The sequence below is a fragment of the Halichoeres trimaculatus genome, unplaced genomic scaffold (genome assembly GCF_033239565.1).
Source record: "Halichoeres trimaculatus isolate MK-OKI-2021-1 unplaced genomic scaffold, fHalTri1.1 fHalTri1_scaffold_4, whole genome shotgun sequence".
In the NCBI taxonomy this organism is placed as follows: Eukaryota; Metazoa; Chordata; class Actinopteri; order Labriformes; family Labridae; genus Halichoeres; species Halichoeres trimaculatus.
The window spans coordinates 33,876,958-33,904,480 of NW_027437182.1; the positions used below are offsets into that span (position 1 = coordinate 33,876,958).

General features: G+C 39.4%; 1 protein-coding gene across 1 annotated transcript; it reads left to right on the forward strand.

The window, feature by feature from the left end:
• Window positions 1–7,354: 7,354 nt before the first annotated feature.
• On the forward strand, window positions 7,355–27,061 carry LOC141789107 (desmoglein-2.1-like). The gene is made up of 14 exons (XM_074668417.1): window positions 7,355–7,399; window positions 14,422–14,508; window positions 15,862–16,020; window positions 16,207–16,348; window positions 18,201–18,358; window positions 18,675–18,809; window positions 18,963–19,145; window positions 20,625–21,097; window positions 22,526–22,668; window positions 22,896–23,117; window positions 23,239–23,481; window positions 25,001–25,131; window positions 25,234–25,527; window positions 25,800–27,061. The coding sequence occupies exons 1-14, from the start codon at window positions 7,355–7,357 to the stop codon at window positions 26,946–26,948; spliced, it is 3,564 nt and encodes a 1,187-aa protein (XP_074524518.1). The 3' UTR covers window positions 26,949–27,061.
• The last annotated feature ends 462 nt before the right edge of the window (window positions 27,062–27,523 follow it).

Here is a 27,523-nt window from a genome sequence, read left to right on the forward strand (position 1 = left end):
TTCCTTCGCATATTTCTGTGTCAATTCACGGTGACAGTGATCTTTGTGTTGTTTATTAATTGCGTCTCCTCTTACATTTATATGGTGTCTTGTTTCTCATGCATGAAAGACTTTTAATTTTTAAATGATAATAACGATAAAGTGGCAATCTACACACAAACCCATACAGCCATAAACACTTTTAGATTTACATTAACCTCTTCTTTGTGTTCATGTCTAAGTGGTCATCTTTAATGCTTTGCCAAATTGTTACTTGAACTTTTTTATTAATAAAGTTTTTGAATTAACTTTTTGTTGTAATGCACTTTTTCTAACATACCACATGCACAGGTATAATTTCAACTACTATTTTTGCTAGAACTAATGTGTAAACTTTGAAACCAAGGTATCTTGCAGCCCTCTTTATGTTTTTGGTGCTAAAGCAATACTTGAGTGAGGCATTAGCTGCTGTGTCAACACTGGTTGATAACCTTCAGGGATGGCTTTTGCTATGGGCAATGTGGGCAACCGCCTGGGGTACAGAACAGCCTGACAATCATGAAATGATTTTACATATCACTATGTATGCTGAAGTTAAAGCAGAGTACATCAGTCAGTACCCTCCACAATGTTGCTGTTGCATACAAAGTTAAATTTGAAACAAAACCTTTATTTCCCTGTTGTGGATGAATAACCAAGTCAGTGTCACAGCAATTGACTGCAAGACTGAGTAAATGTGAATAGTGTTGCAATGGGAACTGACATTTTGATCTCAAGAAATGACATGGGAAGAGGTGGCATTGTGTATGGAGCCCTAGTATCCTACATGTTGAGATGTCATCTCTGTTTTGGAACACCCACACTGAAGCAAAGCATAGGACAGAAGCCTCTAGACTTGGCTAGGCCAGGGCCCAAAGAGACCCAGTCAGGAAGCTCCACAGAAGCAAAGCAGCTGATTTCAGTATTGTCAGTGGGTTGATGTGTTGGTCCAGCCAGCAATGTTTCTCCCTGTCTGCCTGTCCACCTGTCTGACTGTCTGCCTGTCTCAGGGTGGGGCTCAGTTATCCTTGGCAGGCATGATGAAGCCTGCCCTCTGGCTGCACTCACACTTGGGTTGTGGCAAGGTGTGGGAGTGTTTGTGAGTTCGTTTTTTTTTTTTTTTTTTTTTCTTTTTCTACTGTGATGCAAGGGGAATATAAAAATGTATTTCTTTGATTTACTGCTTTGTTCTTTCAAGCGTGGCCCCATTTTTCCACACCCTTACACTGCTCATTCCTTTCTTTGGCTTGTCGAGCATTGTGGTGAGATGGGCCAACTTGTTGACAAACTTTGAGCAGGCAAGTTGAGATCAGCTCTGCCTTATTTTTCCCACTAGTGACAATAGGTTGGAAAGTGGGCCCTGTTCAGGTTACCTGTCAAAATCTGATTTCTGGCATTATCAGTTTGTATCAAGATCTCACAATCCTTCATGTGTTTTTCTTTTGGCGTGATTGAGGCCAAATTTGTTTTAGTGATTTTAAGGCCAGTCATGGGCTCTTCTGAATGTCTTAACTATCCTTTTCCCTGCAGAGTTTCTGATAGAATAGAATAGAATAGAATAGAATAGAATAGAATAGAATAGAATAGAATAGAATAGACAGACAGTTGGTCTGTGGCATTCAGCATATACAGCTGGTCCATGCCATGTGGAGCATGGGCAGCTGGTCTGTGCCATCTGGAGCACAAACAGCCAGTAGGTGTCATGTGGAGCACAGACAGCTAGCCTTTGCCATTAGAATAGACAGCTGGTCGATGCCCTGGGGAGTACAGACAGCCAGTCCATGCCATGTGGAGCATGGACAGGTGGTCTGTGCCATGTGGAGGACAGATAGCTTGTTCATGTGGAGCACAGATAATGAGTCCGTGCCAATGTCAAGCACAGCCAGAAGGTGTGCCCTGTTCATCTGATCAATGTACAACAGGGTCTGATATTGTCTGTGTTACTTCCTCACTCACGGTTGCAAAACACTGTCCCAACAATATAAACTTGCTGTAAAATAACAGCAGCAGTGTTGCCAGTAAATAACTATTAATTTACAGTGAAATTTTCTACAGCTTTATTCAAACATAACAGGATTTCTCTGTTGAAATTTCCTTGTAAATTCACAGTAGTTTGGTACATTGTGTATGAAATTGCCAGTATGTCTTATTTCTTCAAACTTCAGTCACCCAGTCCACCAAACAAAACCAAACAAGAGTCAGAACAAGCTGTTTGGCATTAGCAGAGGAGATTTAGCAAAGGGAATTAAACACGTTTCCAACCTTTTTCAGACTTTGTTACAACAAAGAAATAATCCAGCAAACGCTTCTTGTGTGATGTAAAGAAACTTTAAGGACCTTGTGGGAAAATAAACTGTTGAAACAAGAAGCTGTATGACCCATGACATAAGCATGATTCTTAGGGTGTGTGTCTGAACATTATCCCTCAAGGCAGATGAGTAGCACGGTAATTATCGAAAGACATGTTTAATCTGTTTTAACTATGTCTCCCTGTGTGTGTGTGTGTGTGTTCCTGTGTTTTGGGTAAGCAGAAGTCAGTTTCCTGTGTAACCAGTTTTAATGCTGAGCACACAGAGGTGCTCCACCCTCGGCATCATCAGAGCACAGGGAGTCTTTTCTAAAAATTGAGAGTGAAGGCAGGACTGTTATCAACATCGATTTTTAGATAAAGATTCATATCCAGGTTTAATACATTTGGGATCTACAAAAAATATCTCTCAAGAAACATTTTAAAATCAGAGTTTATGTAATTTTTTTATCCAAGTTCCAGAATTGGGAGCAACAGAAAAACAATGTCTACTGTGTTGCAGAGTTTAAGAACATTTTCAGGCACTTAATAAATACTGTTTTCCCACCCCAGATATTTTAAACATTGAATATAGTTTTGAGAAATCATGTGTCAGATGGCTTGGGGCACCCTCTTCCCCTCAACAACACTCAAACATTTTTATTTTGTCGCTGCACAGCCCATCAGACACTTTTTCATGACTCACAGTCACACCTGCTGGTATCACCACACCCTGCCTGTTTGTTGTCTCTCAGCTACAGGAGACTTTATGCTCTGTACAGTTTCACAGACTTTCTCGAACTCTCCTGCGTTGGAAATATCTCAATCGAAACCAGCAACTAACCTAAAAGATATTCTCTACAAACCATTTCAGACACTTCAATTTACAGTAAAAAGGAAACAAAACCCATAAAAGAGCAAACCTTGCTGATACAGCATCAGAAAGAAGAACAGAAACTTGATGGATTTGCTTCAAAGCCAAAACCCAAACTATGAAAAATGTATTTTTGGAGTGATGTCATAAAACAAAAAAAAAGTCATGATGTTGCCAAAGGTTTTTAGACACTTTTGAATCCAAGTGTGGAAAAAGAAAGAAACTACATGAGTCTACCAGTGTGAATAAAATAAAGTCTTATATCTGTTCAGACAACATGGCAGCAGGTCAACATGATGAACTGGGCACCAGAACGGAGGAGAAAAGTGATTTAAGAGACTTTGAACATAGCATAGTTGTTGGTCTGAGTATCTGACAAACTGATAATCTACTGGGATTTTCTCCCTCAACCATCTCAAGGGTTCACAGAGAATGGTCCCAAAAAGAGAAAATATCCAGAGAGCAGCAGTTCACAGGGCTAAAATTTCTTGTTGATGCCAGAGGTCAGAGGAGAATGGACAGACTGGTTGGAGTTGATAGAAAGGCAACAGGAACTCAAATAACCACTTGTTACAACCGAGGTCTGCAGAAGAGCATCTCTGAACACACAACATGTCCAACCTTGAAGCAGATGGGCTACAGCAGCAGAGAGAAGCTAAGAACAGGAAACTGAGGCTACAATTCACACAGCAACACCAAAACTGGACAATAGAAGATTGGAAAAACGTTACCTGGTCTGATGAGTCTGGATTTCTGCTCCACATTCAGATGGTAGGGTCAGAATTTGGCGTCAACAACATGAAAGCATGGATCCATCCTGCCTTGTATCAACGGTTCAGGCTGCTGCTGCTGGTGTAATGGTGTGGGGGATATTTTCTTGGCTCACTTTGGGCCCCTTAGTACCAACTGAGCATGGTTTAAAGTCCACAGCCTACCTGAGTATTGTTGCTGACCATGTCCATCCCTTTATGAGCACAGTGTACCCATCTTCTGATGGAGACTTCCATGTCACAGCTCCATCTCCATTTGGTACTTTTTTAGGTACCGACCAAATTCTGTCCAAAGTACCCAATACCAATTCACGTAAAATCAAAAAGTACCATGTTCAGGTACCTAAACGCACCATTGTGACTGTGAGGGAGTAGAAGAAAAGGAGATTTTCCATGCTGGACATGAACACAGCATTACAAGGTTATATATTGAAAAATAAATGTCAAATTTAAGAGTTTCCATTTTATTATTGAACAAATTGATTTTTTTTACCACATAAACAAACAAAAGTACCAAAAATTTGTACAGTTGAGTACCAGTACTGATTGCCAGGTACCGTATCATTTCACATGTGAAAGGTACCAATCCGCATGGGAAACTGACTTCTTGAACATGACAATGAGTTCCCTGAACTCAAATGTCCTCCACAGTCCCCAGATCTCAGTCCAGTAGAGCATCTTTGAGATGTGGTGGAACGGGAGATTCATATCATGGATATCATGCCCACACATCTGCAGCAACTGTGTGATGTAATCATGTCAACATGGATCTCTGAAGACAATTTCCAGCCCCTTGTTGAATGTATGACACAGAGACTAAAGGCAGTGCTTAAGGTAAAAGGGGGTCCAACCTGGTACGAGCAAGGTGGACCTGATAATAAGGCCGTGAAGTGTGCATGTACTTCTCTGTGAGTAAATTAAAAACCATACATGCAGTACCTGCATATTGACACTCTTTTCACTCTTGCCTCAGTTTTCTGTGCTCCTACAATATTTGCCTGGGTTTCCTCCTGAAAGAACACCTGTTTTCAATCTGGAAATACCAAAAAGTGAATCAAGATGGGTGTAGTCATCCAGGCGGGTGCCAGATTACTGCTCATGACTAATAACAGGTACATTGCTGGGCCAACAGAGACTACCATTACAGCTTTGATGGAACAGAGAGAAGTGTAAGAAAAGCCTTAAAATTGACACCAGTAACAAAAATGTTTAAAGAAAGGTGGGGCTCAGCTTCTCATGAAGGTTTTTCCTCATTTGATGATTTATTGTAGTGGTTCAGCCTGACACTCCACAATCTCCCTACAGAGGATTAGGTTGAGGTTACAGTGCTTTAGCAACATGTTCATACTTATCAAAATATTCAGTTACCCCTTTATGCTGCCAAAAACATGGTGATGGATATCTTATCAGACCAGATACCAAATTGTTTTTGTAAGTCTCTGCTTTAGCTTTTAGTCCAATAATAAGTTCCTCTTTTGCAGGCATACAACCATATACCTCTTTATGTGACTGACCACAGACTGCTCTGAGAGACAGCTTTATGTAGATTCTCTGGCAGATCTGAATGTGAAAGATGGCGTTAGATTAAGCTTTAGTTTATGTCCAGCTGATTAACACAATCTGATCCTAAACTCTATCATAAGCTCTATCATATTTTTTTTGTTCAAATGCTTTTATAAAAAGAATAACTATCTCTGAGTTTCTCTGAGTCATTTTCAACATCAAAGACTAGAAAAGTATTTGCGAAACATTCCTTTTACTCTTCTTCATGTTGGATCCAATTAAACATGATTTGAGTTTCGAAAACACTTATGGCCACCTCAGAAAATCATGTGAGGTAAAAAAGAAGTCTTTGTTAGTCATGAAATGACTCACTACTTATGAAAGTGCACAGCCTGTCTTATTAATGATAAAAATATGGTATCGTATCAATAATAACAAACAAGGAAAATAACTAATTTGTTCCACCATTTTTTTTAAAGGTTAATATGACACTGAACATATTCAATTTGATATTTCAAATTAAACCCAACTATGTGAATGGAAGAATATTTATTTTGGTTGTTAATTTCAAAAGAACTGGGGCTTATGTCTGTATTTCTATTACAATCTGTTATGTTATAGCAACACTGGTGGCTACTCGTGAAATGATTGTGATACAATAATATTCCTTTTAGAAAAAGAGTAGATGTTCTCTAAACTTCATTGATCAATCACAATGAAAATCTAACTACAATTCACCTTTGAAAATAACAACTATCTGATGAGAAGACGTAGAAGATACTATATATTTAACCCCTTGATGCCTGTTGGTGCAAATTTGCAACACATCCTGTCAGGTCCTTATACAGCTGAAATGACCTTTGTATCTCAGTAGTACCAATTGATTTGTATTCTACACAAACAAAAGGTCGTAGCAGATCCACTATGTTTTAACATATTGTACTGGTAATGAACTTCTCGTGTCTCTTTATATAATATAACTTAGTTATAACTATTGTGTGTACTAGACTCAAATGTACAATCTCCACTTAATTTAACATCTGTAAGAATGCAAAAACACAGTGAAAAAAAACACCTTCTTTTTTTTTTTTTTTTTTTAGATATCTGTTAATAAATTCACGCGGTAAGAGGTTAAACTTAATGGGAATCAGTGTATTACCCAGAACATGAGCAGGACCAAAAATACAGGAGAAAATGATCAAAAGAGATTTGTGTTATATTCCCAGACATGGCTTCATTTTAGGTTGTTATTTTACATTTTACAGATTATACTGTCACTTTTGCTCAAGAAAATCTGTTCACATGTGCAAATTAAAGGAAAAAAATGTAATAAATTTCGAGAATTTTTTTTATTATTATTATTATTATTATTATTATTATTATATGGAAAATTATTTTTCTTGCGTATGTTTTTTTATTTGATTGTGAATTAAATAGTTAAAAATATCTGCACATGCTGTTCTGTTATTTTTTTCCTACTATTTTACAATATAATATTATAAAAAATATAAGTATATTGTTAAAATCAGCCAATTTGATGAAAATAAAAGAAATTACTTCCTCAGACACATTAGAAAACTAGTGTTTTGTCCCTTTTGCGAATGACTAGGTTTAAAGAAACTGTCGTGTTTATGAGTTTCGAGCATCATTGGGTGTTAAGAGGGTTAAAGAATAACAAAGTCCAACCCTTGAACTGTCCATCAAACACTCTCTGTGTTCCGGTAATAAGGGGTGTGTTCGGCTGGTGGGGCACTACTTCTCCTTCATAAACCTCCGCCCCGCCTCCAGCAGCTCACAGTCTGAGAGGGATACTTGCTGGCATCACCCGGACTCTATAGCAGGACTCTAAAAAAGGACTGTACTGGTTTACTTCCAACGGATACCGGGATTTACTTCTCCGTCATGTTTCGGGTGTCTTCGCCCGTGGCTGCTACGCTGTTACTGGTGGTAAGTACGAACCTTTTTAAACTCTGCTGTTTCTTTACGGGTTTATCTTTTTCTTTCTTTTCTTTCTTTTTTTTCAAGAGTTCTCTTGGATAAAAGTTCTTTGTTTTACACACATCCTGTTTCCCAACAGTTATGTAAAATGATAAAATTAATATGATTCTCAAAAACTCCTTTGAAAGCTGCTACCCTTGTAACACAAAGGTGAGGGAAAACAACCCTTCATTACCTTGGCTGTTGAAACCGACAAATACCTGGCTGCCATGGCAACATAATGAGCCTGCGCTGTCAGACAGGGATGTGTTACCGTTTCTCATCCATAGATTTTCTAGTGTGATTCTCTGGTCCTCAAAGACCCCTCAGGAGTGAAATGTAAATCAGGCTACAACAAAGTCAAAGTCTCACGGTGGAGGTCTTCAAACTGTCCCCTGATTCATGAAAAAAAAGAAATCACTTTACAATCCAAAAACAGATAAATGAAGTTGTTTGCTTAGAGATTCTTAAAGGATAAATGAAGATAAATTGTTCCTGTCATCACAGTTGGTTTGTTTTGTCTTTTTTGTACTTCCAACATCCCCGGTTAGAGAGAGTGAGCCCTCTAAAAGATGTAAAACCACTCCCTACTCTTTGTCTAATAATACCTTTTCAGTTACCCTGACATGCCCATGCACTGACTGTGAGGATCACTCAAATCTCCGAGGAGTGGCAGGGTGGGTCAGTCTCTACCTGATAGGCGGATGCTTTTTCACACAGCCTCTCCCTGTGTAGCTTAATCCATGCTCCACTTTTACTCGACTGACCTTACAATGAAATGCCGCCCTTTGGGATCGGCCGTATTGGCAGGGGACAGGAGAAAATGTCTAACTGAGGCCACAAATGTGATTCAACCTGAAAACCGACATTTTAGAAATGTCTCCAGAGTCTAATGTCAAAGATCCAGCTTTCTGTGGACACGTAACTAGAGGCTATAAGCCACACTGAGGTTGGACTGCTCCTTTGATGTGTTGTAGTGGTCACACAGGTTAGGGCTCTTCACTTACATTTCAATTTGGAGACACTCTTACGCCCATTTTTTTTATTCATTAGACCAGAAAATGGTTTAATTTGCATTTAAACAGCATTTTTTGAAGTTTATCTTTGTACTCAGCATTGATATCAATTTCATATTGAAAGGTTGTGGAATAAGTCATGACTTTTGAATAGTGTTTGATTTATTATTTTACCAAAGCCTGTTTGAAATCTGTTGGCTAACTGCTAACTGATAACAAAAGCAGAAGAATATAGTGTTTAATGCCAGGAACCAGTTTAACAAGTGTGGGGATGTGAGATTTAGGGCTAGAGAAAAGTGCAGACATTGGTGAGACTCTATGAGGAAAAAAAGAAACAGATAAAATGAAGGTCAAACTAGTGTATCAGAAGTCTACCACACAGGGAGTGTGAGTGTACCCAGCAGAAGAGGGGTGACTTTAAAAGTATTTTTTCTCTATGAGCCCATCCCTCGTCTGAGCAGGAGTCAAAGTTCTGCAAAGACAAACAAAAACTGACACCAGGATACACACCTCTGAGCAATTAAGAGGCATTCATCTGGTTGTTTCAGTTGTTGTATGATGTTCCTAACCACAACGCTACTATGCAGGCCAGCTGGCAAACAGGTGGCCTCTTTTTAATTTTTGCATAATCCGTATGACGATCGTTTGGCTGTCATGGCTTGTGCTCTCATGAGCTGAAAGACACAGTCGGCAAACAGAAATTGTTGTGTGTTTGTAGTGAGGGTGGCACTGCTGAGTAGCATGCAGCTTCGATCTCACTCAGGAAATATAAAAAGTGCAATTGACTCAACTCTTTTGTGATACCTTGTGTTTGAAACCACAGCATGGAAGCTAAGTTCAGATTACAGCAGTTTGTTTCGATGGTTGGTTTCTATGGTTCAGTGGTCTGGCTGTTATATCATATTACAGTAAGTGTTAGTACTAATGGATAAAAAAAGGCACATTATTCTGCCCTCCCTGAACATAGGTTTTTAGATTGGCAAATAGACAAACAATTCATTGTGAAGTGAGAGTTCTTGATATGGTCGTTGGTTCGTTATTTCAAGTGACAACCTCTCGTATAAAAATATAAGGCAACACAGTGACAGCATGGGAACCACATACACAGCAAGCCAATAAAGACAATTTTTACTGCAGAAATAAACATGTTTACAGCCTCCAAAAATTGTCTATAAACTATTTGGCTAATTTCACTAACAGCATAGATTGTATGAGGGTGATTTATTTTCTAACTCAGCAGTTCAGAGGATAACGCTACAATGTGGCTCTGAGCATACCCCATTGCCCCTGCTGACAGTTTGTTTAAGCTCTGTTCAGAAACGTCACAGAGAGAAGATCTATTTATTATACAGTCTACGGGTTGTTCAGACACACAATGACAGTGTAAAACTTAAATGCAAAAGAGAAAATAATAGATTAGTGTAAAGATTCAAAACAAAATACACAGCTTAACTCACTTTTTCACTGTTTTTTCACTTTACTAGCTAGCCTAAGATGGACAAGTTAGCAAAAGTCTACTGGCTTAATGCTACTGTTAATGGAAATTCCCATTGACAGGCTATTTTAACTCTACTTGTCAACACAGGAATATGTTTTCCTAGCTCTTGAAAATGATTCTAGCTGTAACTAGGGGTGCACGATATATTGGTTTTTAATATCAGTATCTGTTGATATGTTGGTAACAGCCAATATTTTCTCTTTAGCTGCTGGCATTTTCAGCCCATCTTAAACGGTTTTTCACCCATATAACATTGTTTTCTATGACTATGTAAACACTACCTAAGAAGTGTGGACTCTCTTTTTTTCATGGCCCTCATTCTGTTTCTTATTCAAAAAAACAAACAAAATGTACTTTTTTGATCACTTTCACCTCAGGTGCTCCATCCTTTGATCCTCTCTATGATGTCTGTCGTCTTTTCTCACGATTGCGCTGCTCTTTCTCTTTGAACTACCACAACACATCATCTCAGATTTTTTTTTCCAATATTGATATCAGTAAGTATCAGTTATCAGCCATAACAACAACATTAATGTCGGATATCGGTATCTGCCAAAATTTTCATATAGCTGCAACCATTAACAAACTGCTTCTCATCGGCTGTGTGATGAATAAACAAAGTCTCTGTGAAATCACCCGTCTGTTTCTGAAACATCATTTTTAAAGCAAAGTGTTGGCTGGGGCCATATTGAAAATGGGGTAGACTTTGAGCCCCCTCAGCTGTAGGGCCAGCCTGTCAGTTGAGCTGTGCCTCTGATTCAGGAAAATTGTGATCTTAATAACTTTTAAACTGCCTGTGTACATACTGGTGGAGAAATAAACTCTTCAGAAGGGAGACAATGTTTGTCCCAGGCTGTGAACAAGTTATTTCTGCTGTAAAAGTGCTTTTTTGGCTCGTTGTGTACGTGGTTCTTCTGGAGCCAGACTTTCCCCACTAGCAGTTTTATTCAACTCCAGCACAATTCCAGATTGTAGCACTTCTGCATTGCCTGTCATTTTCAGACCAGAGGTTCTGACAACTCTATGGTAGCCCTACATGGCCAAAACACTCAAGAACTTTGTGACAATTTCACAGAAAAAAAATGGAATTACATGACGTGCCCATAGAGGGCAGCACACACATGGACTATGAATTTTTGGTTATTAAATGATGATTTGAACATTCAAAAGTCTTATCCCTTAATTTTTTGTCACTTCACTTAGCCTGTTATGAGGTAAATATCTCCTTATCTCTGTACACTCTCCATAAAATGTCTCTATACTCTAGAGCTTGTCTTTGGACAGACCTGTGTGTGTGGCCCTGTTGACATGGAGCATGTTTTAAAGGTGAATACATCAGATCTGATTGATCAGAGACCACAGGCTTACAGGCTAAACACGCCACATAAAATCCCCCGAATCGTAGGAGAGCATGTCTCAGGAACTCGGTGGTGTTTGTGCAGCCGCTGCATAGTTTCCAAGTCATCACCTGTTTTATTTGACATTGTTAAGGTCCCATGTTTATGTTCATCAAGCTTTGCCAAGTCTTTTGCAACCTGCTCTGACGTAACAGTGTGATATCCCGCTGAAAGATGAAGGCGTTGGTTTGGCCGCTCAGCCTAAACACCAAAGAAGAGGCTCACACTGGGATTCAAAATTTTGATTTTAGAAATTCTGTCCTGTTTTTGAAGCATAGTTTTGTCTCAGTATACTTTTTGCTGGCCACTTTCACTCAAATCAACATGTACGATATAGTTCCAACATAACAAATGTTATCTCAAGGTGCTTTCTGACTTCATAAGCAGGATTTGTGATAACATTACATTAGATAAGCACAGTACTGTAGGTGAAAAAAAAACAAAACATACTCTTTAGCAACAGCAGTGCCTCAATTATGATCCCTGCTTTTAGACTCAGGCACTCTGGGATTTCTCAAACTGATCATGGATCAGCAGTTTGAGTCACTTATCTCATTGGGATCATTCATGTCAGCTGTTGCAAAGTCAACACCATTGGTACCAGAAGGCAAATGCTTGAGTAACTTTGCATGAGCTGCTGAAATGTCAGCAGTGTGGAAATAGAAAGTGAAAGATGTAATTTACGCAATGTCTTCATTCATCAGGACAAAACATTGAGCTGCGTTCAGTCTGTTCAAATGAGCTAAAGACATCATTCTGTTCATCTTGAAACTCTAGTCATCAAAAACTAAAGAATAAAGTCTTTCACAGCTCTTTACCTGAGTGCAAGTATGACATCAGGATTATGTTTTTGCAGATACTCAGTATTTCAAGTATTTGACTTACATTAAGCACCAAGAAAAGCAGAGTTTATTTGAATATATGAAAAAGTAAAGTTGTCAGGCAAATTTAGATTTTTTTCGACTGTGAACAACAATTTTTTCTTATGTATCCTAAATACAACACTGGGCTGATTCAGATTTACACATTTCCAGGTTGTTAAACATGTTAAGACAGATATACTGTTTCAATAAGGAATATTGAAGAAGGGGTGTTATATTTATATATATATATATATATATATATATATATATATATATATATATATATATATATATATATATATATATATATATATATATATATATATATATATATATATTTTAACTCCTCTCTGTTTTGGTGTTGGACAGGCAGGGATATTTAAAATCAACTATTTAGCTCTTGAGAAACATGTTTAGATACAGAGCTAGTTGTATATTTTGGACTATTTCACCTGATCTATGTGGCTGGTACTAAAGAGCAGTAAGCCCCCAAACAATATTGTAGATTAATTGCATTAATTATTTGAAATGGTGGTGAACAGATCTGGAAATTTCCATCCTGTCATTCACGATGGAGCCACCAGCAAGACAGTTTTTTTTTTTTTTTTTAATATCTGAAATAAAGAAACATGAGTTATCTTCTTTCATAGGTCTTATCTTTGCCAAAAGACACAAACAGCTGTCAGTCAGGATTATTTTTCTTTCTGGCAGGTAAAGGTTCAATCAGCAGTCCTCCAGAGAAAAATAAATATAAGAGAGAAACAAACAGTTGAGGGCAGCAGAGCAGACAAAGAGCACGGTGCAGTATTTCCTCAGTAAGGCTCAGTCAGGCTGGCATAGAAACAGCACAGCTGGAGTGAGGGAGGACAACTTGGAGGGCATCTGGTGAAGAGGTGCCCTCTAGTGGAGAGATGGCCTCAGACAACCACCAACAACAACACCGCTACCACATTTTTTAAAATTGTGTGATGACATAACTGCATTGAACTTTGCGTTATACATAGATTAACAACGTAACAAAGCAGATTGACAGCTCATGTATTAGCACTATGCTGGCTTTGGAGCACTGAGGAGCATAACTTGGTGTCAATGAAACAATCCATTGGCTATTATTAAAAAAAGGATGCTCTAATAAAAGGTTTCCTAAAGTAAAAACTTATTTGCTCAAGACAAAACCTTTTAATCTGGGTCACTAAATCAGAACAACAAAAAATCTCATTTTATAGAAAAATGTAAAAAAAAAAAAAATAATAATAATAATAATATAAATAAATAAAAAAATCTCGCTTTATACAAACATGTTGTTATATTTATATACAAATTCACAGCTCTACCACAGAGGGCCTCAGTCATTTTTTTTTTTTTTTTTTAATTTTCACATTTTTAAACTAACTACTACATTAACCTAATTCAAGATGTTTCTGTTACCCTGCCACTCCACTGCTGTCTGACAAACAGGATCGATCTGTTGCTTCTTCTGTCGCCGTTGTGAGAAAGTTAGAGCGAGAAAACAGTTGGAAAAGATGTTTTCATTCAGTAGTGGTTACCTAAGAGGAGGGGCTGTTTTTCTCAGGAGCCTTACTCGTTGTTGGGTGGAAAAGCCAATTCGACCTGTTTTTACTAGCCCAACATCCAGACCAGTGGGGACATTTCAGTCACCGTAAGATTGGTGGGGACATGTCCATACAGTCCAAATGCAATTCTACACCCTTGATGACAAGAGACAAGCTGGAGACAAAGTGAGAGCACAGTGGAGACATTTGTTTAAATTAGACTTAAGAAGAGAGGCGAAAAATATAAATAATATCCCTCATTTGCATTTGTTACCTCTTAACTCTTTGTGGGTCTCTATCATTTTTTACAGGTTTTGAAAATGTCTCTGACTGATTTCCTCCTCAGCACTGTGCAACAGCAACCACAATGAATATCACACATATCAATGCTTTAGCTTCAGGTGCAGTTCACACACAGCTGCAGGGCTGTGATTTGCTTTTAGTGACAGGAAGATTTCCTCACATCATGTGAGACTTTTCCTCCCAAATTTAAAACCAAGTTAAAATTCCAGCATGGCTTACAGCTCAAACACTTTAGGAAAGGGACTGTGAAGTTTTTAAAAGACAGTTTGTTGTTTTTATTGTTAGTGCATGTCATTCTGAAAATCTAAATATGCTCCTGATTCCAACCTGACAAAGAGTGATAACATGTATTTGTTTTACAGTTTCAGGCAGTTGTGGTGAGATCTGCCTGGATCCCACCCAGGAAACCACTACAAGAAAACAGGGAGTATCCTGAGCCCGTTGCCAAGGTGAGTAACAGCTTTTTGTCCTTGAAGAGAAACAGACTGGAAATGGACAATGTTCATACTCTCCTGCAGGGGGACTCTGTGTGTTTTAAAGTTGATGCAGATGAACATAAGAGTGGTTTGATGAGTAGGGATACATTTCAAGTCCATGGGGTATACTTATCAATTTTACTAAATATTAATTTCAAGCAATGGCCAATTTTACAGTGGGTCATTTGGTGTCATAACACTGTTATATCACACAGAAAGTAAACAGGTTCAATCATTTATTTAGCAAACAATGCAAATCATGTGTTGAAATTTACAGTTTTTGTGCTGTCTGATTTCTCAAATGTCAAGTTTGCTCTTAAAACACTAGAATAGAATAGAATAGAAAAGAATAGAATAGAATAAAATAGAACTTTGTCATTGCGACAAGCAAAACAAAATTGCAAAAGCCCTTCATTCAGTGCAAAACAGTGTGAGGTGCAAACACAAGTGAAGTAAAGTAAAATAAGATATGAAATAAAATAAAATCGTATGTATATATATATATATATATATATATATATATATATATATATATATATATATATATATATATATATATATATGTATATATATATATATATATATATATATATATATATATATATATATATATATATATATATATATATATATATATATATATATATATATATAAATATATATATATATATATATATATATATATATATATATATATATATATATATATATATATATATATATATATATATATATATATTTATATATATATATATTTTTAATGAAAAAGGTAAGGTGCAATATAGAATACCTAAGTATGATACAGTAAGTAATAAGAATAAGGTGCAGATGATGAGTGGAATGACATTGTAATACCAATAACAATACATGTACATGTAATATGTAATACATGCTTGTGTTCATTTTTTTCTATATGATTGTTTTAAATGATTATTACAATGTGACAAAGGTGTTTTAAAACCATTTGAATAATTAATTTACATAACATAATTCACTTTCTGTGTGTCTGAGAAATCTGTGTTGATCTTAAAAAAAAAAAACAAAAAAACAACCATTAAATCAGCAATGCTTTGCTCCAAAGTCACATGACTTAAATCAATCCAGGTCCTATCCTTTTTGGTGGGAACCTTGAAGAAAGTGTGGCATGTTTCAGCTCCTCTTCATTAATATTGTATCAGAATGATTCTCTGTACATGGGGCGCATTAACTGTTCATCAACTGTGTTACCAACGTTTTCTGCTGTTCTTACTATAGATGTTATGACTGAATGTGACAAAAACTGTGTTTGTCTGAACCTTTTCTCTGTCTCTTTCTCTTTTTTTTCAGATTCATTCAGATTATGATAATGGCAAGGGAAACATTATCTACTCTCTCATAGGGAAAGGTGCAAGTGAGGATCCCTACCATGTGTTTGTAGTGGATTCGAAAACTGGGTTGATAACTCTCACTAAAAAGCTTGACAGGGAGCTCATCGACACTTACTATGTAAGTAACACAGCACAGGCTACGTTTTAATATCTAAATGTTCTGACACACTTCATGAGAGCCAGTTTTTGCAGCTCTTCATCTTTGATATCCAAGCTTTGGCTGATATTTTTCACACATGAATGTAAATGTCTCTTGGGCTAAGAAAGATGAAAAGGAGAATAATGTTTGAACTTTCTGTTTCAGCTGGAAGGTGTTGCTAAGTACCAAAATGGTACGCCTGCGGAGAGTAATGTTATCATAAAATTCAAGGTTGTGGATGAGAACGACTGTTTCCCAGTGTTTCATGACATGAGCCCAGGAGTGGTGTATGAACAGAGTCTTCCAGGTGAGTGTTTGTGTTTTTCTCTTAAATATATCTGTTGTTGAATCCTTGTCGTCTTTCTCCTGGTATTCCTTATGTATTTGATGGCTGAAGAGGAAGCAGGGTTTCATGCTTTGCTGGTCCCCAAACACGACCACACCAAGACTGACGTTTTGACTTTATGATTATAAACTACACTGCTCAAAAAAATAAAGGGAACACTAAAATAACACATTCTAGATCTTAATGAATGAAATATTCTTATTAAATACTTAAAACATAATTAAATACTGACAACAAAATCACACAAAAATTATCAACGGAAATACATTTTTCTAACCCATGGAGGTCTGGATTTGGAGTCACACTCAAAATTAAAGTGTAAAAATACATTATAGGCTAATCCAACTTTGATGTAATGTCCTTAAAACAAGTCAAAATGAGGCTCAGTAGTGTGTGTTTGGCCTCCCGACAACACCTGGGCATGCTCCTGATGAGGTGGTGGATGGTCCTGAGGGATCTCCTCCCAGACCTGGACTAAAGCATCCGCCAAGTCCTGGACAGTCTGTGGGGCAGCGTGGTGTTGGTGGATGGAACGAGACATGACGTCCTAGATGTGCTCAGTTGGATTCAGGTCTGGGGAACGGGCGGGCCAGTCCATAGCATCAATGCCTTCATCTTACAGGAACTGCTGACACACTCCAGCAGCCACATGAACTCTAGTATTTTCTTGCATTAGGAGGAACCCAGGGCCAACTGCACCAGCATATGGTCTCACAAGAGGTCTGAGGGTCTCATCTTGGTACCTAATAGCAGTCAGGCTACCTCTGGCTAGCACATGGAGGGCTGTGCTGCCCCCCAAAGAAATGCCACTCCACACCATCACTGACCCACTGTCAAAGCGTTTATGCTGGAGGATGTTGCAGTAGCAGAACGTTCTCTACGACGTCTCCAGACTCTGTCATGTCTGTCAAATGTGCTCAGTGTGAACCTGCTTTCATCTACGAAGAGCACAGGGCGCCAGTGGAGAATTTGCCAATCTTGGTGTTCTCTGGAAAATGCCAAACATCCTGCACAGTGCTGGACTGTAAGCACAACCCCCACCTGTGGACACCGGACCCTCACACCACCCTCATGGAGTCTGTTTCTGACCCTTTGAGCAGACACATGCACATTTGTGGCCTGCTGGAGCTCATGTTGCAGGGCTCCGGCAGTGCTCCTCCTGTTCCTCTTTGCACAAAGGAAAAGGTAGTGGTCCTGCTGCTGGGTCGTTGCCCTTCTACGGCCTCCTCTACGTCTCCTGATGTACTGGCCTGTCTCCTGGTAGCGCCTCCATGCTCTGGACACTACGCTGACAGACACAGCAAACCTTCTTGCCACAGCTCACATTGATGTACCATCCTGGATGAGCCGCTCTACCTGAGCCACTTGTGTGGGTTGGAGACTCCGTCTCATGCTACCACTAGAGTGAAAGCAGCGCCAGCATTCAAAAGAGACCAAAACATGAGCCAGAAAGCTCAGGAACTGAGAAGTGGTCTGTGGTCACCACCTGCAGAACCACTCCTTTATTGAGGGTGTCTTTCTAATTGCCTATTATTTCCACCTGTTGTCTATTCTATTTGCAAAACAGCATGTAGAATTGATTGTCAATCAGTGTTGCTTCCTAAGTGGACAGTTTGATTTCACAGAAGTGTGATTGACTTGGAGTTACGCTGTGTTGTTTAAGTGTTCCCTTTATTGTTTTGAGCAGTTTATTACTTTTGGGCTCCAAGGATACATGGATTTAGAAGATGAAAATAAGTCTGGAGTAATAATGATAATCTGGAATTATTTTGTTACAGAAGAAAAACACGTTTGTTTTTTTTTTTTTCCACAGGCACTCCAGTTATGAAACTAAATGTAACTGATGATGATGAAAAAGGGCCTCACTCCACAATTGCCTATACTGTAGAAAGTCAGGATCCTCCAGGTGATATGTTCTACTTTACCAAAGATGGAACCCTGCGTCTGAAAAGCTCTGGCCTGGACAGAGAGGTACGTATCATTTGAGGTACACACCTGTTACAGCTAATGATTTCATCTGGTTTCTGGGGTTATAGTACTAGTCATTGACTCCACACATTTCTGTTTCATTTTATTTCTGAAATATGATTTTAAATGTGTTAAAAAATACAAAGTACTGTTATTAAGCAGAAGCCCCAAATATCTGGACAGTGAAGCAACTTGAAGTATTTCTGTTTTCAAAAGGCAATGATTCATCGGATTTACTGAAGACAGAAACCTTGTTGTACACAGCTTGAAAATGAGTATCAGTCCCTTCAAATATTTTTCTGTTTCTTTTGACTTTCAGCTCGCAGAAAAGTACACTCTGAAGGTGAAAGCTCAGGACTTAGACGGCGCCGCAGGAGGTAACGCTGCCTTCGGCACAGTTACTGTCAACGTCAAAGATGTGAACGACAACTTCCCCGTCCTTGAAAAAGAGCAGGTATTGTCCCTACCAAATGTCTTTAGATAATGTTATACTGTTATTAGAAATTTGTTATGTGGTTCAAGATGAAACATCTCAATAAATGAATGTGAAGGAGAAGATGATAGTGAATCAACCCGCCCCGGATTCATTTCGTGTCTTCCTTGCCAGTATGAGGGCAGCATTGAAGAAAACACAGAAGGTGTGGAGGTGATGAGACTCAAAGCAACAGACCTGGACGTAGACGCAGAAAACAGGGACCCTGTGTTCGAGATCGTGAAAGGCAATGAAGCGGGATACTTCAGCTTTAAGACAGACCCTGTCACCAAAGAGGGAATCCTCATGCTCGACAAGGTAATGATGACTGATCGACACTGTGGTGTTTGTGAGGTTTGGATTGAGAAGAAATACGTCTGTCAGCCTCTCAGTCTTCTCTGAAACTGATGTGATAACTCTCAGTCCTTAGTATCAAATCGAGGCTGATTTTGGTGTTTTCAAATGACAGTTATCTGCATTTTACCTGATCATTTACGTCAGCCGTCGAGCAAATTGCTGCCAAACACAAATGTCTCAGTATGACCAAGCTCACTGAGTTTCCTTGTAAAGTTAATGACAGAATGATAAAATGAGGTATTTAGCTTTACTACAAAACACATGAGCACAACCAAATACATTACAGCAGTAACATCTGCTTTACGATAGCCTACACTAACTCTCCAAGGACAAAAAACGGCAAAAACAAACATGGGACAGTCTGTTAGCCTAGCATTAGCAACTCTGTGATAACTTACTGCCTGAATTAATTTACAATGATAGAAAAAATATTTTTGTGTATATATATATATATATATATATATATATATATATATATATATATATATATATATATATATATATATATATATATAAATATATATATATATATATATATATATATATATATATATATATATATATATATATATATATATATATAAATACATATATATATATATATATATATATATATATATATATATATATATATATACATATAGATAGATAGATAGATAGATAGATAGATAGATAGATAGATAGATAGACAGACAGACAGACAGATAGACAGATAGATAGATAGACAGATAGATAGATAGATACATAGATAGATAGACAGATAGACAGATAGATAGATAGATAGATAGATAGATAGATAGATAGATAGATAGATAGATAGATAGATAGATAGATAGATAGATAGATAGATACATAGATAGATAGACAGACAGACAGATAGATAGATAGATAGATAGATAGATAGATAGATAGATAGATAGATAGATAGATAGATAGATAGATAGATAGATAGACAGACAGACAGACAGACAGACAGACAGACAGACAGATAGATAGATAGATAGATAGATAGATAGATAGATAGATAGACAGACAGACAGACAGACAGACAGACAGACAGATAGATAGATAGATAGATAGATAGATAGATAGATAGATAGATAGATAGATAGATAGATAGATAAATAGATAGATAGAATAATTTTGCCCACGGACTAATGTATTGAAACAAAATGCATTTGATATGATCCTTGTTATGTGTTGGATACAAATCAGTTGGTGTTAGTGGGATATAAAGGTCACCTTAGCTACATCAAGACCTGACAGGGTATGCACATAACACATTAGACCTGCTGTCGTATTCACCTCAACTCTAATCTAAGTTATGTTCAACCCCCTTTGACTTCACTTAGCGAGCCCATGGTAATAGCTGTGAATGCCTGTTAATGTAGGAAACTACTTCATTTGTTGTATCTTTGTGTTCTGTGTGTGTTTCCACAGGCTGTGGATTATGAAGATGTCAAAGACCTTGATCTAGGAATAGTTGTCAGAAACAAAAATCCACCCTTTGACGGGTCCCCGGGTTCTTCTGGAGGGAGTATAAATTTGGGAGGTGGAGGAGGAGGAGGAGGAGGAGGTGGAGGAGGAGGAGGAGGGGGAGGAAGTGGAGGAGGATCTGGAGGAGGATCCGGAGGAGGCTCTGGAGGAGGAGGAGGAGGAACTGGAGGAGGAACTGGAGGTGGAGGTGGAGGTGGTCCTGGAACTACTTGGGCTACAGGATCCTCGTGGTATTCTAACTTTAAGACCTACCCGCTTAAAATCAACGTGAAGAACAAGCCAGAGGGTCCGGCTTTTGACCCAAAAGTCAAAGCTATTCCCATCTCAGAGGGAGGCAAAACCGTCAGCATCAATGATGTCATCGCGCGCTACCCAGCAATCGATGGAGACACAAAGAAACCAGCAAAAAACGTCAGGTCAGTGTTTGCATGAACACATCCCCAAAAACCACTTGTAGTTCAGACTACAGTGACTCACCATTGTTACAACCGCGTGTTTCTGTGTGTGTGTGTGTGTGTGTGTGCCCAGTATTTCCTGCTTGTTTCCAGGTGAGGCCACTAATTGTCATTAACCCTGTTTACATGGGTAATTTTACTCAATCTGATTGAAATCGATCAGATTAAGTGAATCTGATTTGATCTGTATACATGAAGTTTAAGTGAAGAGATCCACGTTGAATCTGGGTGTACATGGCCCTAGCTGAATCAGATTGTATTGTTTTTTTTTTTACCTGCACGTTGCGTCACTCTGCCACTACCTGTAAATGTTTAAGAGAAGAAGAGGTGCACTTCCTGCTTCCTGTTTACCTCTGGAAAGATGGATCCACATCGTGTTTTGTTGGGGACGCTTATTGTGCCCAGTTTTTCTGTTTTTTCGTCATGTTTGTTTTTGTTTGGCCGCGTGCTGCTCTCAGCTGTTTGCATGGAGCATGGAGCGGATTATCAATCGTTGTAGACTACCTTTTACAATCTGACCCAATCTGATCCAGTTTTGACAACTTTTTGAAAACTGACCATTAACTCTCCTTTGATTCCATAAAGCAAACTCAGAACGTAAAAAAACTCCAACCTAAATTGCACAAATGTCAGGTCAATCATACGCTGAGTAGGCACACTCATTCATTTATCTAAAAGCAAGAAAAGTCTTCAATTTTAAAACCTGGAGGGGTATTATTGCCTTTTACTCATTTATATTTGGTTATAGGAATAAGTGGGCTTGCCAGGAAGAGGAAGCTAGCTAGAAGTAGCTATATTTGTAGTTTAGCTTTAACTTGTGAAATTTAAACTCTGTCACCACACAACATTATATGCTAGCCTTTATGATTGTGAGTTGCCATCATGAAAGCTTGTTAAATTGCCAAAGTCATACATTTTATCCTAAATAATCCAAAATTTGGACTTAGGCTAGAAATAAAATCGCCTAAGTCTATAGGGCATAAAGAACATGATCCATTTAGCTAAAGCTTTCAGCAATTTGACCAGAGACGGTCAAGACATAATTTAAGCCAAAAACTCATTTTCGTCAAAAAATGGTTCAGGCCATTATTTTAATAGGGTGACAATATAATATTCAACCTTGTAATTGTTTTGAATGAGTTTGTCTCCTTCTCAGCCCAAAAGTGTAAGGTATTTTGCTTTCTCGCCATGTTGAACTTGTGCAGAAGTAAAAATGAGTCCTTTAAGTAGCTCACTTGGGAGCATATTCTGAATGACACGTTCACATGACCCAAAATTCAGGGTATATGCCAGGGTCTTATTTGGGTTTTTAATAATTGGGAAATTAGTAAAATTTGGTTATGACAATTGGAATAAGGACTAACCAACACGTCTTATTCTTTGCTGCAGGTATGTGAAGGGTTCAGACCCTGACAACTGGCTCACCATCGATCCAGTGACATCTGAGATCAAACTGAACAAGATTCCTGACAGAGAATCTCCATATCTGGTCAACGGGACGTACATGGCTAAAGTTCTGTGCATCAGTGAAGGTAAACTCTCCCACTTCATCCCTCCTGCTTCTGACATGTTGACTTTCACATGTGGTGAACCATTATTACAGGAAGCTACAACACAATCAGCTTGAGATTGTGAATAGTGACTGCCACAAAAAATTAAATAAAAAGGAAAAATAAAGCAAGGGTCTCAGATTCATTCGGAGAAGAGACGCACAGGATGGGCTGTATTGTCTGATTTGTTTTCTTTGTTTCAAACACAGATCAGCCTGATCAAACAGCCACCGGCACTGTTGCCATTGAAGTGGAAGATTTCAACGACCACTGCCCCAAGCTGACCAGTACCACGCAGACGATGTGCACCTCAGCTGATTCTGTCATCGTCAACGCCAAGGATGAGGACTCATTTCCTAACGGACCTCCCTTTGACTTTGTTATCCTGCCAGAAAACACTGAGGGTAAATGGCGGGCCGAGCATCTCAATGGTGAGACTATTGTAAAAATTAATAAGCAGAAATAATAAACAAAACTACAATTTTTAAATATGAGATTAAGTTGGCTTTACATTATAATCTACAAACTCTTACATTTGTTTTGTCCCGGCAGACACGGCAGCTATCCTGCGCTGTCATGAGACCCCATGGCCAGGATTCTACAAGGTTGCGTTTGAGGTGAAAGATGAGCAGGGACATGCCTGTCCAGAACCACAGATAGTTGAGGTCGAAGTCTGTACCTGCGAGGATGGAGTGATGTGTGGAAAACGAGGAGGGGGTGGCAAAACCACGAAGGAAGCTGTGTTTGGACCTGCAGGCATCGGACTACTGTTCTTGGGCCTGCTGATGTTACTGCGTAAGTCTAATGTGATGTTCACTCTGGTGCTCAGGAGATTGAAAACTTCTCAGATAATCCCTGGACAAGTCAAATCCATCCATCCACTTTACATAATAGTGTCTGCTATTAGTGTATGAATGTGACATGGAGTGTGTGGTCCATTTACCAATCACCTTTAGATGTGGTTATTGGTTTCACCAGCAGATGGCAGTAGTTGCACCTGACATGTAACTCCAGAGATCAGGGCCAGAAAGTTTTCTTCTAACATGTTGTCTTATCACAGATAACTTTGTTTTATTAATCCCAGCCCTGCCTCCCATTTTGGAAGACCCTAATTTAAAGGTGTCCACATTTGATGTAGTACAAACGCTCACGGTCCAGCAGCTAATGAAGTGATTTCTGTAAAAACAATTCACTGAGTATTCTCAAACCTCCTTGTTCCATCATCACAGACTGATGAAATCAAAGCTCACCTGTCCCTCAGGTGCCTCTTGAAACCAGATGATCAGTGGTCAGTTTTCTGCAGAGTTACGAGCTGCATAAACATCAGCAAACTCTGCTTCTGACCAAGGAACATGTTCTCCATTAGGGGGTGATATGGTGAAAATATGTCAGGTTTCAGGTTCAGGTCATGTTTTTGTGGCAGGATCAGGATCTTGATTTTATCAGAGTTGTTTCTCACATTCAGAATATTTTGACCTGCAAACATTTTAAGCTCTAAATGATTATCATACTGCATGCTGAACAATTTTCATGGACCATTTCACAACATTAATCTGGTCTTGTGTCCTCTGATCGGTTTTGAACTGTCACATTTTCACATCATGATAAAAACATTGATTTAAGGACGTCAGCTGTAGGAGTGGTTGAGTTTCTGTGGGATTTACGGAGCTTTTAACTCCAAATAGGGATGGGTACTGAATTAGGTACTTTAATGGGTACCGACCAAATTTTGTCAAAAGTAGTGAGTACCGATTCATGTAAAATCAAAAGGTACCTTGTTTAGGTACCTAAAGGCATCCTTGTTATTGTGAGGGAGTGGAAGAGTAGGCGATTTTCCGTGCTGGACATGAACACAACATTGCAAGGTTATATGTTGAAGAATAAATATGTTAAATTAAAAAAAAAATGTTTGTTTTATTATTTAAAAAATGACATTTTTCAGCTCATAAACACAAAAAAGAACAGAAAGTTGGTACCGCTGAGTGTCGGTATCCATTGCCAGGTACCAGGCATCTGTACCGTATTGATTCAAATGTGAAAGGTTCCCATCCCTAACTTCAGACAAAGAGGCCTATGCACAGTCTAAATGTAGCTCTGTGAGACCTTACTGGATAGACTTTGGTTTTGTTTGTGACCTTGACAGAAAATGTAAATGTACACATCATTAAGATGATTCATTTCAGTGATATCATTATACCTTCAAAGATGACAGCTGGGGGCTGCGTGAAATCGGACCTCAGGACATGATTGGCCTGGAAAACCCGAAATATGCTATTAGTTACACTGACATACTGTTTGTTTGCTTTTTTACCAGTCATTCCTCTGTTGCTGCTCTTCTGTCAATGTGGGAGTGCTGCTGGGATGCCAGGGGCCTTTGCTGAGATGCCTTTTGATACCAAATCAAATCTCATCAACTACCGCACCGAGGGCCAGGGAGAGAACACGGTAAGCCCTTCAAGTTCACCTTTAATGACTGATCAGGAAAACAATGTTGTTGATTAACACTGCTGGCTCTATTCTAACATTTGGATCGTTGGCTGATTACAGGAGGTGCCACTGCTGAACATGCCAACACAAATGGATGGAGACATGATGAGGGAGGATACAGTTGTATACAAATCAGGAAACATGGGTTTAAATCAATCCGTTCCCTCCATGGATGTGTTGAATGGAGGTGCATATACAGACGGTTACTACATGGAAAAGCAATGGGGAGGGATGAACGCCAGTGGTCGCTATTCTGGAGTCGGATATCAGGGTGCATCAGCAGCAGCAGCAGGAGGAGGACTTTTTGATGGCATGGCTTTACCAGACCACATCCTGGGACAATACTACAGTCAGGTTAGGCTAACGTTTCTACTCTCCAGTCTGACATTTTTTATTAGTTTGCTGAAGAAATGAAGAAATTCTTAACTTTGTTCTGTTAGTTAAAGCATTTGTAGGAACGGCCCCAAGTATTTACTCACATCCTTTGACAACATCCTGAATACATACTTAAAAAACGCGTAGAGTGTAATCAAAGGAGCTATCATTGCATCATAATGTCATGAAACAGTAACTACCTGGTCGACAGAAAGGGTTTACTGACTAACTCATGGTTTTATCTTCAACAGAAACTGGCCAGTGGAAATGAGAACCTTGCAGTGGAGGATGGTCTCTTGGTCCGGGGCTATGAGGGCCAGGGCTCCCCTGCTGGCTCAGTGGGCTGCTGCAGCCTGTTGGAGTCTGACAATGACCTGCAGTTCCTGGATGACCTGGGGCCAAAGTTCAAGACCCTGGCTGAGGTGTGTGGAGGCAAGAAGATTGAAACTGAAGTCAAATCAACATTCACGCCTCCCCCTCGTCCCTCCATCAACACGCAGAGCGTAGTGTCGAGTGTGGTGACCACCCAGCAGCAGCCTCCTCCGCCCAAGCCACAGCCGACCATCGCCAAGACAGAGCGCACTGTGGTCAAAGAGACGGTGAGGGAGGGGCTGTCCTCAGTGAGGGAGGGGGTGTCCACAGTGAAACAAGGAGTGTCCACAGTGAAACAAGGGGCATCAAATCAAGGCCAGGTGGTCCTTCTTCCACAGCAACAGCCGGTCTACTACGCTGCCACTCCTGTGCTGCAGCCGATGCAGTACATGGTCCAGCCACAGGTCCAGAACACTGTGCTGCTGGCAGGGGCACCGGCCAACAACCTGCAAGGCATGGTCCTGGTTAACGGCGCTCAGACTGTACCTGCACAGGGCATGGTTGTCCAGGGGCAGACCCATGGCCCGGGCATGGTGTTGGTAGGAGGGAGCGGGGTCCAAGGGGGAGCCCAGACCATGATGGTTGTGGAGGGCAAGGTCCCTGCAGGGTCACTGAAAGTGCTAAAGGGGGGCCAGACCACCCTGCTGCAAGGGGGCACCTTACCAGCAGGAGGGCTTCAAGGATCTCAGAGAGTTGTGGGGGGCACACTCCCAGCAGGGTCAGTGAAAGTGTTACAGGGGAGCCAGACCAACCTTGTGCAGGGGGGCACCTTACCAGCAGGAGGGCTTCCAGGATCTCAGAAGATCATGGTGGTTGGTGGGACATCAGTCAGTGGAGGGCAGCTGGTCCAGGGGGCAGGAGGTCTGCTGCCAAATAGTGACTTCTCTGGCTCGCAAGGAGTCCTGTACGGCAAGGGCAGCTCGTCTGCCGGCTCCAAAAGCAACCTTGTGAGTTCAACGACCAGCACAGTTAGGACAACGCCCACCTACAGCAAAACCACAGTGACGGAGAAGTTCACCGAGCTGTGAGGAGGTAACATACTCTTTGAACGCAGCCCAAACCTGCAGGACGACCTCTCGAGTGTTTCTATGAGAAAAATGTGTGTTTTTTTTATGGTGGAGGGCGTGTTACTGCAATCTGACCAGGGAATGGAGCTTCATGCGCCTACATGTTCAGCTATCTTTATGCTAGTGCACCACCTTACCTGGCTGTAATTTAAAAAAGCAGCTTTGTGTTTTTGTTTCTTTTTGTCAATAAAGTGTTTGGTTTAGCCACTGTCCTGACAGAGGGACAGAAATAAAAGTTTGGTTTCATGAAGTGTCTCTAAAGCCACCTCAGAAAATCTCATCTAAATCAAATAGCAGATTGTCCAAGTTGCAGTTTGTTTCATGTTCGATGCATTTTTTTTTCTTCCAAGTCATTATCATGCTGTTCATCTTTTAAAAAAGAAAAAATATCTTTGCTTTTTTATTTCTACATCAATGTTCAATTGACCTCATGTATTTTTTTAACCATTGTAAATAGCTCTGAATGCCTAACACAGGAGCTCACCTTTGATTATGCAGAGGGATGTTTGTGTGCTTTCAAATTTTAGCATTAAGTC